This window comes from Cervus elaphus, chromosome 22 (assembly GCF_910594005.1).
Source record: "Cervus elaphus chromosome 22, mCerEla1.1, whole genome shotgun sequence".
NCBI classification, from domain to species: Eukaryota; Metazoa; Chordata; class Mammalia; order Artiodactyla; family Cervidae; genus Cervus; species Cervus elaphus.
Window position 1 is genome coordinate 85,477,045 of NC_057836.1, and position 17,645 is coordinate 85,494,689.

At 55.0% G+C, this 17,645-nt stretch overlaps 1 protein-coding gene across 1 annotated transcript in view; it reads right to left on the reverse strand.

Annotated features, from left to right (window-relative positions):
• The window catches only part of LOC122680773 (proto-oncogene tyrosine-protein kinase receptor Ret-like), a 49,748-nt gene that overhangs the window by 21,054 nt on the left and 11,049 nt on the right, over nucleotides 1-17,645 (reverse strand). The window contains 3 exon segments of the mRNA XM_043882451.1: nucleotides 1,198-1,439; nucleotides 3,803-4,090; nucleotides 5,895-6,158. Of these exon segments, the coding sequence (XP_043738386.1) occupies nucleotides 1,198-1,439; nucleotides 3,803-4,090; nucleotides 5,895-6,158 (794 nt within the window).

Genomic DNA, 17,645 nt, shown 5'->3' on the forward strand with positions numbered 1-17,645 from the left:
AGCTGGCTCCAGGGACAGCCTGACCAGGGTTCAAGCTGCAAGGGGCCCCCAGCCAGCCTGCTTGTCACCCTTCCTGGGCCACTGCACCTCACCTCTGCAACAGGTGCAATGGCATCTCCAGACTTCCCATGATTATGGGTTAGAACAGATGCCCTGGTGCTCTGTGGAAGACCTCATTCAGGTCCCCACAGGGCAGAGTGGGCACCCCCACTCTCCTTCCAGGAAGCTGGGCCCCGCACAGTGGAGAAGTTAGCTCAATGTCATGCAGTGACAGATGACAGAGCTGGGACCTAAGCACAGTGTCCACCAGAATGCTCTCCTACAGCTTCTTCTGTACCCCAGGCTAGATGGGGTCATGAGGGGGGTTCTGAGTAAAGCCACATGTCATCTCTGCTCTCACTCCTGGCCAAGCTCCACAGTGTTACCATGGAGCTGCCCCGCCAGGCTCATGGGACATTTCCCTACTCCATGTGCTTTCCTCTTGCCCATCCATCCACCAAACCTGCTCCCTGGGTGTCCAGAGAAGCAGGCAACCACAGCATATCCGACCCCGACCCTCCCCTTGCTCCCGCCAGCCTGCCGGCTGCAGGACAGCCCAGGGCCCAGCAGGTGGCAGTCACGCTCCGCCTGCACAGGCAAGAGGAAGGCGGGGCCCCGATGGGAGGGGCGGCGCAGGGACACCCCTGCCGGATCCACTGGCCTGTCTTCCTCCACTCCGGGGTACCCTCCCTGAACTCACTGGCCCTCCCTTGAGGGGCTGACAGCCCGAAGAAGGGAACACCCTCCTGGCAGATGTCCTCTCCGTCTCCTTGGGGCAGTGTGCCCCGCCTCTGCAGTACCACAGTTGTGCCCCTCTGATGCGAGCCCTGATGGTTGAGTCAGAGGCTGGGCACCCTTACCCTCAACCCCACCGGCACCCCAACCCCTCCCCTCACCCGCTTCCCAGGGCAGAGGTCAGCTCGGGGCCAGCGGGGCTGGTCCTCTCTCCTCCTCAGCTGTCCTGGAAACCAACAAAACCCCAACAGACAGACTGATGGACAAATGAAAGACGAATAACCACAGTGATGGTCAGCCACATGTCTGGATGGCTAGATGGACAGCTGAATAGACCGAGGAACAAATGACGAATGGAGAGACCCAGATGCACAACAAAGAGATGACAGACACTAGAGAAGCACCAGACAAACGCATAGGCACCTCCTTCCGCTTGAACTCCACCACCGCGCTGGCACTGTCGACGCCCCCGAAGAAGGTGGGCGCAGAGTCGTCCTCGTCGTACACGGTCACAGGGAAGGGCACCATCACCTCCTCCTCGCGCATGCCCATGCGAACCGTGCACGCGGCCACCAGCTCATACTTCTCCCGCTGCTCACGGTCCAGGGTCCAGCGCGTGCTCACCTCCAGGCTGTCCAGATCGCAGCGGAAAGGCAGACTCTCACCTGAGCACCAAACAGACCAGCAACCCCAGGATGACCCTGAGCTGAGGGGAGGGTGAGCTGCCTTCCTCAGGGCCCCACAGGGAGCAGTGTGCAAGAGGAGACAGAGCTGGGGTGCATGCTGGGCCTGGGCCGTGGCCCCTCTTCAGCTTCCACAGTGGAGCACAGCCTCCAAGCACAGTTTGCAGTGGAGATTATGCTCTGAGCATCACTGTGCCTGCAGCCTGCACTGGTGCTGATAGGGAAGAGCAGGGACCAGGAGGTCTGCCTCAGGTCCTCAACCCAATCACCTAGGAGGGCACACCCCTTCACACACCCTGCCTGCCTCCTCTGTGGCGAGGGCTGGCACCAGTCACGCTGCAGGCCCAGAGATCCAGCTCCTAGCGTTTGCTGGTATCTGAAAAACTGTCAGGAATTTTCTTAACTGTGGAAGCAAGACATGCTCATTTTAGAGAATGTGAGAAAAAAGCCACAATTCCACCACTTGAAAACCAACATTGGGGACATCTGGTGTAATTTCATGTTAACACACAAATATTTCTGACTGCCTGGTTTGGATCCCTGCCCTATACACCTGCAGGCTGCGTGGCCTGAGGCTGATGGTTCTGTCTCTGTTCTTCAGCTTCCTCGCCAGAAGATGAAGTGAAGTGAGAGTTGCTCAGTCATGTCTGACTCTGCGACCCCATGGACTATACAGTTCATGGAATTCTGTAGGCCAGAATATTGGAGTGGGTAGCCGTTCCCTTTTCCAAGGGGGTCTTCCCAACCCAGGGATTGAACCCAGGTCTCCCACACTGCAGGTAGATTTTCTATCAGCTGAGCCACCAGGGAAGCCCCAGAAGATGAGATGCTGTGTGTGTTCATCGCCAGACACTGCTGTAAGTTCAATGACTAACTGCAACCTGGTGAGGGGAGGACCAGTAATAACAATATACTCTTCAACCCAAGCCTGTCCTCGAATTCATCCTCCAGAAAGGACCCAGAAAGGGGGAAAAGCTGAACGCTTGAAGGTCAACAGTGACCACCCCATAGCCAACCTCAGGAGGGCTGTCAACTCCACTTGGTGGAAAATCACATCAGAGCCACATATTACATGTGAACTACACATTTCCCTGTATTGCTTATGGTTACAAAAATGGCTTTTCTTTTTAAGCGAAAAAGGCAGCACACTAAACCATATGCTTTGGGGACAATTTTGTACAAAGACATCCATCCCTGTGGCAGGATAAATGAAGGGATGTGGAAGTGTGAGTGACTACTTTCCTTACACTACTGAGTGCTCCTTTAACGTTATGACCATGTGTGGGTGCCATCAACCTGGGGGGAATCCAGGCTTCACTTACCAGCCATCCAGCATAAAAGTGTCCCCTTTAAGTCCCCTTTAAACTGTCCAATGGCACCTCACACACAGCGGCTCAGTTGCCTTCTCTCATCTCCACTCGGATCCAGTGCCCTTCCCCTACCCCATATCCATGTGGCTTCCCCAGGGCCATCGTGTGGTAGGACTATCTTGTGACAAGGTCCACTGTCCTTACAGTGGCTCAGGCGGAATCCTGGAACCATGCTTGGTCCCCTTGTGAATCTCTCAACACCCCACATTCAACTCCCCAGAAAATCTTGCTGGATCTTCCTGCAAAAACATGCCCAGAATCTGCCTGCTTCTTGTGGCCTAAAGGCTTTCACCCTCAACCCCAGTCCTCATCCTCTCACTCAAGGATGTCTCCTGCCTCTTCATAGTTTTCCTGCTTCCTCCAAACCACTCGCCCCAAATCATTTCGAACACATCAGCCCGACTAACCTTTTAAAGTAAGTTATATCCTGTCAATGACACCCTCCCCCCACTCCTGAAAACACCTTCTATGGCTCCCTAGTCCCCTCATCAGGAAGTCCTGCCCCCTCCCTTGCATTTTTCTGCCCTCAGCAGCCTCTGCCCTCCCCTCCAGCCGCACCTCCCCCTCCGCACTTTTGAATGAGCTCGCCCTGCTTGCTGGGCACCCTCCTTTACCTTGCTCCAGCCACCTGATTTAGGACAGTGGTCTCCACCAGTCCGTGCCTTCTCAGCATTACCTCCCACCTGGTCCCTTCAGAGGCCACCCAACGTCCTTAGCGCCTGTGTGGTCTCCACCTGCCCCAGGCATTGAAGGTCCAGACAGGCAGGATTTGGGCCTGAACTTGTTCACTGTTTCATCCCTGGTCCCTAGAACCATGCCTGGCCTGTGGCCAGCATACATGAGATACACGTGGACCTCTGAATGAATGGATGATGGGGTGGTGTAGTCAACTTGGATGGCTCATGTAGAGGAACTGCAGGGCCATGCCTGGCACTCGGCAGGCATCGAGGAAGGCTCCATGCGGCTGGCACTCACCTCCCAGGAGCCTGTAGGCCACACTGACGTTGGGGCAGAGGAACTGCACGGGCAGCAGGCAGAACTGGTGGAAGGTGCCAGGGGGCCTGTTCTCCCGGATGCGGAAGGACAGGCCTGACTCAGGGAAGCAGAGCTCCCGGGGCTTGAGGGCGCCGCAAGCTGGGAAGGAGGCATTGATGATGGAGAAGTACACTCGGGCACAGCCTGGCCACTGGCACTCGCCCTCACGTAGGGATGTGGGTGACAGGAAGACCCGCAGGTAGATGGTAAGCAGCGGGAAGCCGCCCTCTGCAGAGACAAGTCAGGCCCCGCCAGGGTGTCAGCCACACCTGCCCAGCTGGGATCTGAATGGGGAGAGGGCAGGAGCTCCGGGCTGGTGCAAAGCCTAGTCCTCACCAAGGCTAGCAGGGCTCTGCTGGGAACCCCGCCCTGCCCCCTACCTCCTGCTTGCCCCCTACGGCCCTGGACTTGGGATCTGGCAGCCTCAGGGCCCTATGGCTCTGCTCCCTCGTCCTGGGGGGTGCCTCACAGGTCCATCTCTCTGATTATTCCAAGTCTCAGTTCAAATACCCTTCCTCAGAGAGGTGCGCTGAACCCTGGGTCTAAGATGGAGTGCTTCCCCAAGGCAGGCTCTTGGCACCTCAGGTGACCTCCCTTCCCTCCCTCACCCACTACCCCAACCACTTTCTTTCTTTTCTCACTTTTAAAAACACTACAGGGGTGGAATTGGGTGGGAGGGGGGAGAGAGGTTCAAGAGGGAGGGGACATATGTATACCTATGGCTGATTCATTGTGATGTATGGCAGAAGCCAACACAATACTGTAATTATCCCTCAATTAAAAATAAATAAAACACTTATTCTATTCTATTTTTGCCAGTGTTGCTGCTTGTGGGATCTTAGTTCCCTGACCAGGGACTGAACCCAAGACCTCAACAATGAAAGCTCAGAGTCCTAACCACGGGACCCCCAGGGAATTCCATGCCACCCCTGCAGAGACACAGACTTCCCCAGCACCTAGAGAGGGGATTTCTGGCAAATTCCATCATGGAGGCACCATAGCAACCCCCGTCCAACCCATCTGGATCTCAGCTGGGGCGGGGGCTCTTCCTGGGCCTTCTATCTTAGCTCTAGGTAAGTGTCCCCCCGCTACATCTACTCCTCCCATATTCATCAGTTCTCTGCTTCTTACTAGCCTGTCCTCTGTTGCTCCAGTCCCCTGCTGTGGTTAATAATTCTCCGTATAAACTTTCTCTGTTCTAATTACTGTGATTTCTCTCCTGACTAGAGCTGGCAGGTGCATGAGGCTGCTCTCCAATCACGAACAGAACAGGCCTCCTATGAAACTCAGACCCTTGGCAAATTTCACTCTGGCAGTACTGTTCACAGCAGAGTGTCTGCCTCTCAGCACTCACAGGAGCTCAGAGCTGGCGTGAGGGCCCAGGGAGGCCATGTCTATAGAGCAAGAGGTGGGGTTGTGATCACCATTTGGTGCCACAAGGCAGAACTCTGCTCCACAAACAACCTCCTCCCAGTACCAGGGTCACACATGGCCTTCACTCCAGCTTGGACCCCTGCTCTGAGAAGCCGTCCAGGCCTTCCTCCTGCTCCACTTTCCTCCCCGGCACCAGGCCCCAGTCCTCACCAGGTGCCAAGAGCAGCCTGCTGCTGATGGTAAGGTGGGCTTTCTGTGCAAACAGCTGCTTCTCCACCAAGTTCCAGATCATCCACTAAATCAAGATCTTGGGATGTCTCTAGCCTTTCTTAACTCTTCTCTCACAACCCCACATCTCTGTTAATCCAACTGGAAGACATTTGGAGCCAGCATGGAGAGAGCCCCTCAAGTCCTCCACATAAGTTCTCCAAAATCCCAACAGCCTCAGGAGGCCTGAGGGTCATCAGTGGTCCTCAAGCTCATCCTGGCTCCCTCACGGGCTGGACAAAGAGGACAGGCCAGCCCCATCTCACTTGCTCCACTCTTACACAGCAGGAGTCGTAGGAGCTGTGTGATGGGCTCTAAGGAAGGACCAGGTGAGGGCAGGGCGGGGTGGGTAATGAGGCATGTGGGGGTGGGGTCAGGGCCGCCCCCTTACTGCGGATGTTGAGCTTCTCCCAGGAGCTGTGGTCCAGGCTCTGGTTAAGGTAGAGAAGCCCCGTGTCCTCCTGGATGCGGACCCAGTCATTCTCGTGCAGCCGCGTGTGGTAGGCGCTGTAGAGGTGCTAGCCCAGGCGGAAGCTGGGCATCTCCTCTGGCACGTCCTGCAGGGCATGGACATAGAGCAGGGGCGTGCCGGCCGGCTGGTCCACGTATAGCTTCTCCCAGTAAGCGTCCCTGGAGAAGTAGAGTCCCAGCGGGGCTGTGGGAGGCAGGGAAACACGTGAGGGAAGGAGGGACTGAGGGACGACCACGGTGCAGAGCCCAGCAGCCCTCCCAGGCAGATCACCTTTCCCAGCGGCCTAACTTCACATTTTAGTAATAGCTTCCTTGTGGGCCAAAAAAGAAAACTTAGGTCTTTCTCATCTGTATTCCTAAGAACATCAACACACAGTTATCTGTATAGCTAAACACTAGCTGCAAATACACTGCTTTAAAACAGAAAAAGGAGGAAGTGAGGAAGCATAAACAGTTGCAATATCATCCTCGATTACCTGAGATAGATAAGCACGTAAACCACTCGGCTTTCACCCAAGCTTCTGAGCAAATCACCTGGAGCCAGAGTTTTGAAGTGTACAAGACGCTGCCAGACAAGCAGAGCAGGCAGGGGTCCCCAAAGATGAACTAGAGCACTTTATAAGTAACAACATTCGTGCATGCTAAGTCACTTCAGTCGTGTCCAACTCTTTGTAACCCTATGCACTATAGCCCTCCAGTCTCCTCTGTCCTTGGAATCCTCCAGACAAGAATACTGGAGTGGGTTGCCATGCCCTCCTCTAAGAGATCTTACCGACTCAAGGATTGAACCTGCATCACTTACACCTCCTGCATTGGCAGGTGGGTTCTTTACCACTAGTTCCACCTGGGAAGCCCCTGTAAGTAACAAAATCTTCATCTAAAGTCAAACATGCTCCTACCATAGTACCGAAAAATTCCACTCCATTTATCTGAAAAAAATGAAAACATATGTCCGTCAAGTGACTTGTTCACAAATGCTGGGGTTATTCACAGAGCCAAGAACTGGGAAGAACCCAGATGTGTTCCAGCAGGTTATCAGATAACAAACCTCAGTCCATCACACCATGGAACCCTATGCAGTTAGGATGGGGCACAAACTATTGATACACACGACAGCCTGGACACATCTCATAGACATCCTGCTAAGTGGAAGAAGCAGCACAAAAGAATCACATGGCACCATTCCAGACTGATTTTAGGTGACAGAAATCAAACTGGGTACCAGCTGGGGGTAGGGGAGGTAATAGACTGGAAAAGCAGGGGGCATATTCTGGGAAACATACATGTTTCATATCTTGATGGGGTGTGGGTCACACAGGGACATCCATTTGTCAACAACATACAGCCAAGATTTGTGCATTTCAACGTATGTAATTGTGGCCTAAATTTATCACTGAGAGGCTGTGGGTAGAGCTGTAAATGCCATGAGGAAGAGGGATGCTGACCATGGCCACGCTGGGTGAACCAATGGGGCACTCATCCTACTACTCTCTTGACTTGGTGTATGTTCAACATTTTGCATCATAAACAGTTATTTTTAAATAGTAAGAAATTTTAAAAAGATGGATAAATGGGCAGGTGATGCTTTAAAAAAAAACTGAAAACCTGCCAATATTCTCTACAAAGCATAAAAAATACTAACACACAAAGCAAACATGAGAAACATTGTACTTGTGTGTGAGCGATTTCTCTTTTCAATCAATTTGTTTCCACCTACATTCTGCTTCTCTTGCAGCCACCAAGATGAGTGGTTGGTCCACTCCACACCAGTGGAAGATACCCTGGGGCTGCCTGGGTCCTTGAAGACACACTTGTGTGTGGGAAACAATCAAGAGCCAACTAGAGTCAGGTGAGGAGAACTGGTGAAGACCTTTTGGATCCCAAAGTGGTGAAACAGAAGAAAACTGGAAGGTTGCCAGCACTGTGCCAGGCTTCCCAAGGATGACTTCAAAGGCAACCCGGCTGGGAATGCCAACTTGAAGTGTGCATTGATTGGGTCCCACCCACCCAGTGTGGGTGCTGCCCTGCCAAACAGGCTGGACCACGGAGCCAGCAGGAGAGGGAGGGAACAGGAAGAGAAACAGAGGGAGAGAGAGGGAAGGAGGGAAAAGACAAATGGGGCTAAGGACAAAGGTAAGTAAGGCAGAGAGGATGGAGGGGAGAGATGCTCTGGCCAGTAGTCAAAGGCTACTGCACACCCGGCACTAAAGACAGAGATGGAAGGAGGGGGCTGCAGGTACGGAGCTGACTTATTAGACCTTCGGAAAACTGCTCCCTAGGAGTGCTGTCCCTGGAGTGGGACCCAGAATCACTGGGTCTCTGCAGGTGAGGTACTGGGAAGGGCAGCTGAACTCCAAGGAGCTGGCCCTGTGCCCAAGTCAGGCTCTGCGTGTGGCCTTCCTGCCCTGCCACCTCTTGGGGGAAGGGATCCACCCAGAGCATCATGCTGCCTGCCATCCAAGGGGGTGGCAGCTCCAGGAGCCCTAGGAAGAAGTCACTCTGGGGAACTCTGGGGAGGGAGCACTGAGACCTGACTTCCCTTGCCGGGGGTCTCACTGGTAGAGACCACGACAGGAGCCACCCACACATGGCTGGATGCCACCCTCCTGTCCCACAGCCTCCCAACTGGCCACGAGGACATGGACTGCCTCTCAGATACACTCAGAGTGTTCATTTCTTCGGGATTTAGTAGCCAACCCTAGCAGGGATGGCTGGCAGCTCAGAGAACTGTGTCAGCCCCAAATGGCCTCAAGACTGGCCTTGATGCTTCTGTGAAAAGGCAGCCAATGGCACTAGCTCGGAGCAGGCCTTTTGCAAGCTGGGCAGAGTGACAGGCCACAGCTGACAGATCCTCCTGCACAGCTAGGATGCACTCCACTGGCTCACGCTTCCTGAGAAGTACACAGTTCGGGGTCCCAAAGAGGACCCTACAGCACTGCTCATACTGCTCTTGTGACAAAGGCAGGAGGGTTCCTGTGGTGTTTCCTCAGCCAACGAGAGGGAAGGGGCAGCTGCTCCCCACCTGTAGTGCACTGAAGCCCCACTGCACTGCCTGGCAGAGTAATAAACCTGGGTCTGCACTCCTCACAGAAATCAGAAGGGCTCCGAGCCCACGGTGGCCCCCTGTCCTGCCCCAGTAAGGCCGGGTCTGGGAAGGCAGATTCAAAGTGGGGGTCAACACCAGACACAGCCCTGCTGCCCCAAAACAAGTGCCTGATTCATAAGCAGCAGCCCAGCTTCCTTTCCCTCCAACACTCCATGAAGGTTGCAAGTCAAAGAGTCTAGGGGGAGCTCTGGGGTGGGCTGTGGGGGGCTGGGGAAGGAGCGCAGAAGCTGATGCTCACAGCCCTGCGGACAGCAAGAGGAGTGGCTTGCTTTTCCCTCCACTGCCACCTTCTCCAGAGGACCTGGCCCACCGCATTCACCCACCCCGCCTCTCAAAGGTGCAGAGTGGGGTGAGCACGGCCAGGTGGACTCACACAGCACGAGGCCAGGCCCCGTGGCACATGGTGACCCTGCATTTTCTTCGCAGCCCCAGATGGAGCTGCTGATGGGATCACTGCTTTGCAAACAGACACCTGGGCAGGACAGAAAGAAAGTTGTTTGTATGCTCGAGGGCACATGTGCAGCCAGCCAGGGGATTGGGATTTGGAGGGCTGTCTTTCCAGCAGCATAGCCCTCACCGGCCTGCTCAACCCCATGTCACATGGTCCAGAACCCACGGTTACTGTGCCCACCCTCCACCCCCACCCCAAGTCCTGGGCAGTGACCGCAAGTCAGGGACACTGGCCTGCAGTAGAAAGCAGCCCCGGAGGGTGCACCATCTTTCGGGAAGGTTGACTTTCTGGCCACAAAGAGAATGAGAGATTTCCCAGTGGCTTGACAGGGTGGTGACCTGGTGGCAGTCCAGGCTTGTGACACCATGCTGGATGGGAAGGGGGCTCTGTGCTGCCAGCCTCCTTCTCATCCTGGCAGAAAGGTGAGCGCCAACCACTAGCGATCTGAGATGCTGCCTTCAGGGCCCCAACCCCAGAGCTGCAGGAGACTCAGTTGGTGGGGAGGGGGAAAGCCCAGGGTGGGTGTGGGTGGGTCCCCCAGATGGCACACAGCCAAGGGCAGCCTGTGTCTGCCAGCCTGCCTGGCCACCAGCTCTCCTTGGTGTGCCAGAGCTCTCCGTGGAGAAGTGAGGTCTGCATTCTGGTCTCCGGAGTACTGTCAAGGATGGTGTGGGACGCCTGCACCCACATCAGCAGAATATCGCGACTTTTGCCTTCTTATTCTCTCAGGATATAATCCCTGTGGCCTCGGTCAGCTGTGCAAGAACTGGCAGCCCTGGGAGCCACCCATGGGGGGTAGGGCTTGCAGATCGGTCTTCTAAGCGGGGGCGAGATGCTCACTCCACCTACCAGGTAGTGAGGAGCAGATCCAGAATAGGGCTCCTCCCCTGGGGCCCCCTTGAGCACATGTACATTCAATGGTCCAGGGGCTGGGAGGTGCCTTGAGCTCCAGGGAGCCCCCACCTCTGAGCTGGTCCAGTCACCACCACACAGACTTCACGTGCAGGATGAGAGCACTGCCTGCTCTCATCTCCGAGCCAGGTCCTACAGGATCCATGTGGGGCCTGGTCTGTTGCTGCCAAAAGTGATTTGTGGGTTGGGCGATGATTGTGAGCAGAAACAGTCTTAAATGCACTTAAAATGCTTCCCAGGTGGTCCCTACTCAGGGCATGGCCGCCTTAATGCTCCTCCTTGTCACAGACACGTTTAGATGGAAAAACACATGGTCCAAGGTAGGGAACGAGGGTGTGGGTGCAGGGCTGGCCTCAGGGGGGTGTAGCCTGGGGAGACCACAGTTCCCCATACTTGGTTTAATGCTCTCCTGTCATTGTCCTAAAATAATTCATAATTCTAGAACAATCTGCATTCTATGGTGGGCCCTACAGATGATGGGGCCAACCCCAGAGGGTGAAGGAGAAGAGCCCGGAAAGGGCCATCAGAGGTGTCCAGTTTCCTGGGGCTGTGCAGCCTCTGTAAAGTTCTAGCCTCCTCTGGGCCTCACTTTCTCTGACTGTGAACAAGAGAAGGGCAGGCTGGGGAGAGGAGGAGCTGGTATAGGCCTCACCTTTGCACAGGTACACGCGGTATGAAGTTCACACTTCCGATTTATAATCACTGGGCAAACCTCTTCACTGCCCCATTAAATAGGTAAGAACACGGAGGCTGGGAGGTGAGAAGACTTCCCATGGTCAAACAGCTGGAGGGTGGGCATCTTGGGGTTTGGACGATGACTAACAAAGCGGCGATGGGACTCAGGAGCAAGGCAGATGCTGGCCCCACCAGGAAGCCCCAGGCCTTGCCAGCTGACCACCCCTCCCTGCTGGCACCGTTTTGCCAGGAAGGGCTTTTTGACCAACCTCTGATGAGAGTCTCCCCTGGAACTTGGGGCAGGTCGACACAGCAGGACTTGTAAAACCTGCCCCACCCACACCTTCCACCCCGAATGCTGCTGGGTGACAGGGTCCTCCCCCAACACCTAGTCCCACGTTTCTGCCTCGACAGATGTTGCCAGCACCACGTGGGGTTCTGGCCCCTCAAGTTGCCCTGGCATCACACCAGAGGGTGAGGAGCTGGGCTTTGCTCTCACAGGAGTGGGGATGGGTCCCACACTGCTCATGACATACCTGCCAAAGGTCCTGGCTGCTGCTCGCATTTGCAGAGACCCCAGGCCCCCTTCATGGCATGTGTGTGTATATGCATGAATGTGTATGCACAGGTATGCAGCAGATGGAAACAGAGACAGGCATGTGGGCCCAAGGCCCCATATGCTCCCACCCTGCCCCACCCCTGCAGGAGAAGATGTGCAACTAACACTCAGTGGGGACAGCGGGCTGTCCTGTTCCAAGGAGGGCCTCCTCCAGCATCTTTACAAGCAGAGCCACCAGGCATGGATGGTCTCATTCGGCACACGCAGTCACCAGCCTTTTTGTATCCTGGAAAGGCAGTCTTCAATGCTCCACACCTGGCTGGATGTGTCATTTACTCACATTTGTATGCAGAGAGAAGCAGGCCCAAGTCTCTACTTCACTTTCACTCATTCAACTGTCCACAAGCTCAGCCCTGTGTGAACACTCACACATGAACACTGGTCATACTCGTACACATTCTCAGACCCACACAGAAGCTGTGAGTGCCCTCCTGTGCGGTGGAGAACCACACAGGTGGACGAGGGTTTCTGGTTGTCATCCCTCACTTCTGCAGCACATTGTGGGGACATCCTGCATGCTCTGCCTCAGTCCATGCCAAATGCACGCAGCCCCTTGGCGCCAATGTAGCCCACGCCCTTGCCCCGCGATCACCTCCCATAGCCCCCAGATGCACCCATCACCAGCCTTTGTGCACCAGCCTCAGCTCCCCCGTGTACTGGAGGGTCACCTCCCGCTGGCCCCCGAGGCTGCAGACCAGTCCTGGCCCCTGCAACCCAGCCAACTTCTCAATATGCAGTGAGCTGTGACCCCACTCTGGGGAGGGAGCCCCTTCCCCAAGCTCCTGCCCTCTGCCTCAGGGTGGCCCACAGCTCTCTTACACTCATCACTGCCGATCAACTCTTATGTTAACCTCCTCTGGTCCAGTCGCTGTGTGGGTGTCTCTGGATTGGACCCAGACTGATACACACATCTCTCTTACACTTAGCATGTCACATGCACATTCTCTCACACTGTTGCAGACCCACCCCCACCTCCCCCATCTTCTTGCTCATTTAGTGAGACATACCGAGCCTACCCAGTCCTAACTGCAGGCTCACCTCACCAGTGCCCCCTGGTCAGCCCTGGCCATGAGAGGCCATGCACAACTCCCCTGAGGTTCCTTTGACCTCCTTGCTACCCTCGACTGAGGATGTGCTGCCAGTCTGACCATACCAACCCAGATCCAGGCAGGTGCTTCCTAACTGGGCACCCTTGACTAGAGTGAGTGGCAGTCACCGTGGTCATCCCACACAAGGCCCCAGACAACCAATGTCCTAGGACTGCAATGTAAAAGCCAGAATTTGGGGCTCTCAAGAAAAAAACACATGGCAAGATGGTCTGATCTAAGAACTGAGTGGGGTGACAATAGTGCCCACATGTGTGTGCAAGGCAGTACCTTCCCGCAGAATCCACTCACCGGGCAGCCCTGCTCCTGCCTGTGACGAGCACCAGATCCTGCAGATGACAGCTTTATTATGGCCCAGCACAATCTCCTTAACAGACGGTGGTTTCCTAATGCCATCACTTCTGCAGGAACAGGAAGCAGACCTCATGGACTCCTCCCCAGGGACTGCCCCTCTCCCTGAGGGCCAGCTGTCCCTGTGGAGGGTCCCCCTAGCCCCACCGCCCAGACAGCAACTTTTGGCACCATTATCCTCTCCTCGTCCACCCCATGCCCCTCCTCTCATATCCTGTTCACATTTTCTCTTTATTCTAGTTGAATATTTGACATGTACAAGCAGTATATTTTGCAGAACATTTATGTCAAAATAGTGTTCTGCAACAAACACTCATGAACCTGTGGCCAACTTAACTGGACGTTTAGCAACAGTGCTGCCCCTCCCACACGCCCCTTCCACCTCATACACTCACAGAAACATGAATCTGGGTCTTTGTTTCCCTTGCCCCTCTTTTTAAAACACTTTTACCTTATTCTTGAAAGGCACTTCTGCTGGGCAGAGAATTCTGTGTGTGTGAGTGTTCAGTCATGTCCAACTCTTTTGTGACCCCATGGACTGTAGCCTGCCAGGCTCCTCTGTCCATGGAATTTTCCAGGCAAGAATATCTGGAGGGAGTTGCCATTTTCTCCTCCAGGGGATTTTCCCGACCCAGGGATTGAATCTGCATCTCCTGCATTGGCAAGCAGACCCTTTATCAACTGTGCCAACTGGGAAGCCCACTTGGGAAGCCCTGAGACTTCTACAGGACAGTTATTCTGTCCTTCAAAAGCGTGATTCTGCTGTCCTGCTTCTGAGAGGTCTGTACTCAATTCTGATGATTCCCTTCTTGGTTCTCTCTTCTCTCTGGTTGCTTCAGGACCTCCTGTGTTTGGTGCTTTCCTATTTCATTCTGATGAGCCAGCCTGCTCACCCCCATGTGGGTTTCCTCCGTCTCAGCTTATCTTCTAGGTGTTCTCTCCAGAGCATCCTTAAGCAAATGGCAGCCAGTCCCACAGCTCGAATGGCTGCCTCTGAGCCAAGGAATGCCACGTTCACCAGCCCTGACCTCCACCCAAGTACCAGAGACATCCGTACCAACTCGCTCCATCCTCTCCCTCATCTCAGTTCAGCTTAGAGGACCACCTAGCCTCCCTGAGCCCACTCTTTTTTTTTTTTTTGGCTGTACTGGATCTTAGTTGTGGCATGCAAGATTTAAGTTCCTGGACCAGGACTGAAGCCAGGCCCCCTGCTTTGGGAGCACAGAGTCTTAGTCACTGGACCACCAGGGAAGTCCCTCCTTGAGACCACTCTTGACCCCATAGGCCACTTGCCCCAGAGCAGCCAGGGTCAGTCAGATCATGTCACAATCTGTCTGAAACAACAAACTAGTGAGTGAAACAACAAAGGAATCCAGGAAGGAACAAACTAATACATAAATGGTTTTAAGCACAGAGTGGCGGGGGGAAGGTGGGCGGGAGGTTAACAGCTGGGCACATTTGGAAAACAGTGAGACTTTGGGATAGGAGAGGGGGCAGGGTATCAGAGAGATGGGTGATATCACCTTGGTCAAGACCCCCTGGCTTGGTCTGACAGGCACAGGGAGCCACAGGTGGGTGGCCAGTGGCAGGATGAGTGCAATGGAGCCTCACGGATGCCCCTCCCCACCCCATGAGGCTCACGTGGGGCACACAGCACTCTCTAGTGCACGACCTGCCTGGGTGAGGCCAGAGTTGGCATTGAGCAAAGAAACCCTGAGGACACCTAAGAACAAAATCACTGACCACGGCTCAGGAAATGATGGCCTGGTAACTGAGGAACACTGCCAACTGGGAGACATTAGGCAGAATGACACACACATGCACACACACACATGTGCACTCTCAGGCAGGGTCACCCTGTAGGATGCTCCACACACCCCACGATCTCCATTTTTTGTCCCAGATGGAGGCTGGTTTTGCAAGGGATTGTAATGTAATTTTGGCTTTTTAGGAAAAAAGCACAGGTCAGGAGAACCAGTGCCTATGAGCGCAGAGAGGGCCCTGCAGGCCAGCCCCACTTTGGCCATAAATGGGGCTGATGGTATGCTCAGTACCTCCTGTGTGTGGCCATAAAACCATCACCACCATCACCACCATTACCCAACCACAATCACCACCCCCAGCTACACCATTACCACTACCATGATCACCACTCTCCCCACAAGCACCATCACCTTCACCCCCCTCACCTACACAGCATCACCACCACCATCACTAACTTCACCTGAACTCCAGCCCCCCACTATATTATCATCCCCACACCCTAACCACTACTGACACCATCACCACCCTCCCCACAACCATCACCTCACACCTTCACCCACCAGCTTCACCACTACTGCTGACCATGCCTACACCATCACCACCCACCATCACTCCACCCTCCAACCATCGCCACCATCATCACTCTGCTAGGCATCCAGAGGCTTCCAAATGAAGCAGCTTTGCCAGGTTTGACCCACATAAGATGTGGGAAGAAAGCTGGACTGGAAAGACCCACAAAGCCAGCCCGGGCCTGTCCTGTTCACTGCTGCATTCCCAGAACCTTGCCTGATGCCTGGCACAGAGCAGGCGAGAAGGGAAGGCCTGGGTGGCCCTTTGAGAGCCAGCCACCTCTGTTCACGGGTCCTGGGCTCAGCTTAGATGTCACAAGCCAGTGCCTCCTTGCAGGGAATATGACAGCTTGCCCCAGTCCTCATGCTGGGAACTGAAGCCTCTCTACAAAATCATCAAGAAAACTCTGGCCTGTGCAGGTGTACCCAAAGCTGAACAGCTAAGTGCATACATGGGTGGTGAATACAAGCCAGGGCTAGCTACTTTACTTGGTGCCCAGTGAGGACACTAATCACCATGAGAGCAGCCTCAATTCCAGTCTTAAATTCCCTCTTCCCAAATGCTGCCAGCAGCCCTCAGTGGACAGCCTGTGTGCCACTGTGGCCACAAGGCTGAGTGGCCTTCCTGGCCCGGACTGGGCACACAACAAAGGCCAGCTGGCACAAAGGCCTGGCACACAAGGAGGAGTGAGCAGCCACCCTGGCACACCCTGGATGCCCGGGGCTCTCCATGCTCCTGAGGATTCTGTCTAGTGCAGAGCCCAGGCACCTGCCTGCCTGTCTGGTCAGGGACTTCACACATAGCCCAGCTCTGCAGGCTTTCCCTCCATCATCCCTTCAGACTGAGCCTCATCGTGTGGTCCACGGTGGGCAGGGCAGGCGATCACATGCAGGGGTACTGTGTCTCCCCACACACCTGTCTGCGTGGGCCCTGCCTGGACAGGGTGGCTGGTGGCCTGGAGAGAGGAGGAGAAACCCGAGGACCAGGCCTTGCCTCAGAGGCACCACAGACCTGTACGTACAGGTACATTCCTCCACACGTGAAAAGCTCTGACTTGCCCACCTTACCCGAGCTCTTACTGTAGACCTCAGTCTCCCCGTCTGTTTCCCAATTCTGAGGAAGAGAATTCACTTCTTGCTCTCAGAATGGAACTGCAACCAGGCCTAGGTCTCCTGACAACCCCCTCCTCTGCCATGCCATCTACGTAGTCCTCTGCTGATGGGCAGGAAGGGGTCAGGGTGTGGCTGAAGTTTGGGGTAGTGAGGTGTGCAGACGAGATCTGCAGCCCAGCTGCATGGAGCCAGCAGCCCAAATTCCTCCCTTGTGCCCAGGCCCCAACCTTCTGTTCCCAGAGGCCTGAGGGCCAGGCTGCACCTAGCAGGCACCCGTGGCCACCACCCACATCCCCAACCACCCGGACCAGCTGCAACAGCTTCGCTCAGATGATGGACACTCATGCCCAAATGTGATTTCCCAGCTGCCACTGAGTTACTCACCAGCCTCACTAGCAGTTCCTTCCAGCTTCTATGCAAAGGAAACTGCGAATTAGGTTACAATTAATTTCTTTACCCAGGGCAAAGCCTGACTGGAAAAAGACTGGCCACCCAAGTGGCCTGATGATGACTGTTCTGCAGGTCACCAGGCTCCCTTGGCTCTGGGGTTCCTGTGCTTTGTAACCCCAGCCAACGGCAGGTGTATCAGCCCCGGCCTGGTCAGGTCAGCCCTGGCGACTGGCCAGGACATCCCAGGCTTTGACTCTGCTGCTGCTGCCCAGCAACTGTCCCCCTCTCACCCAGCAGGGCACTATGACTCAGATCTCAACAAATGTGTCACCTCATTGGACCTCCTTGAACAGCCATGGTCCTGCCCCTTTCTGCCCCTCCCCCCAGCACCGGTCTCGCCCAGCCCAGGTTTACCATTAACCAGCAAGGGCTTCCCCGAAGGTTCATCAGGTAAAGAATCTGCCTGCGATGCAGGAGACACAGGTTCGATCCTTGGCTCGGGAAGATCCCCTGGAGGAGGAAATGGCAACCTACTCCAGTATTCTTGCCTGGAGAATCCCATGGACAGAGGAGTCTGATGGGCTACAGTCTATGGCGTTGCAAAGAGTTGGATTT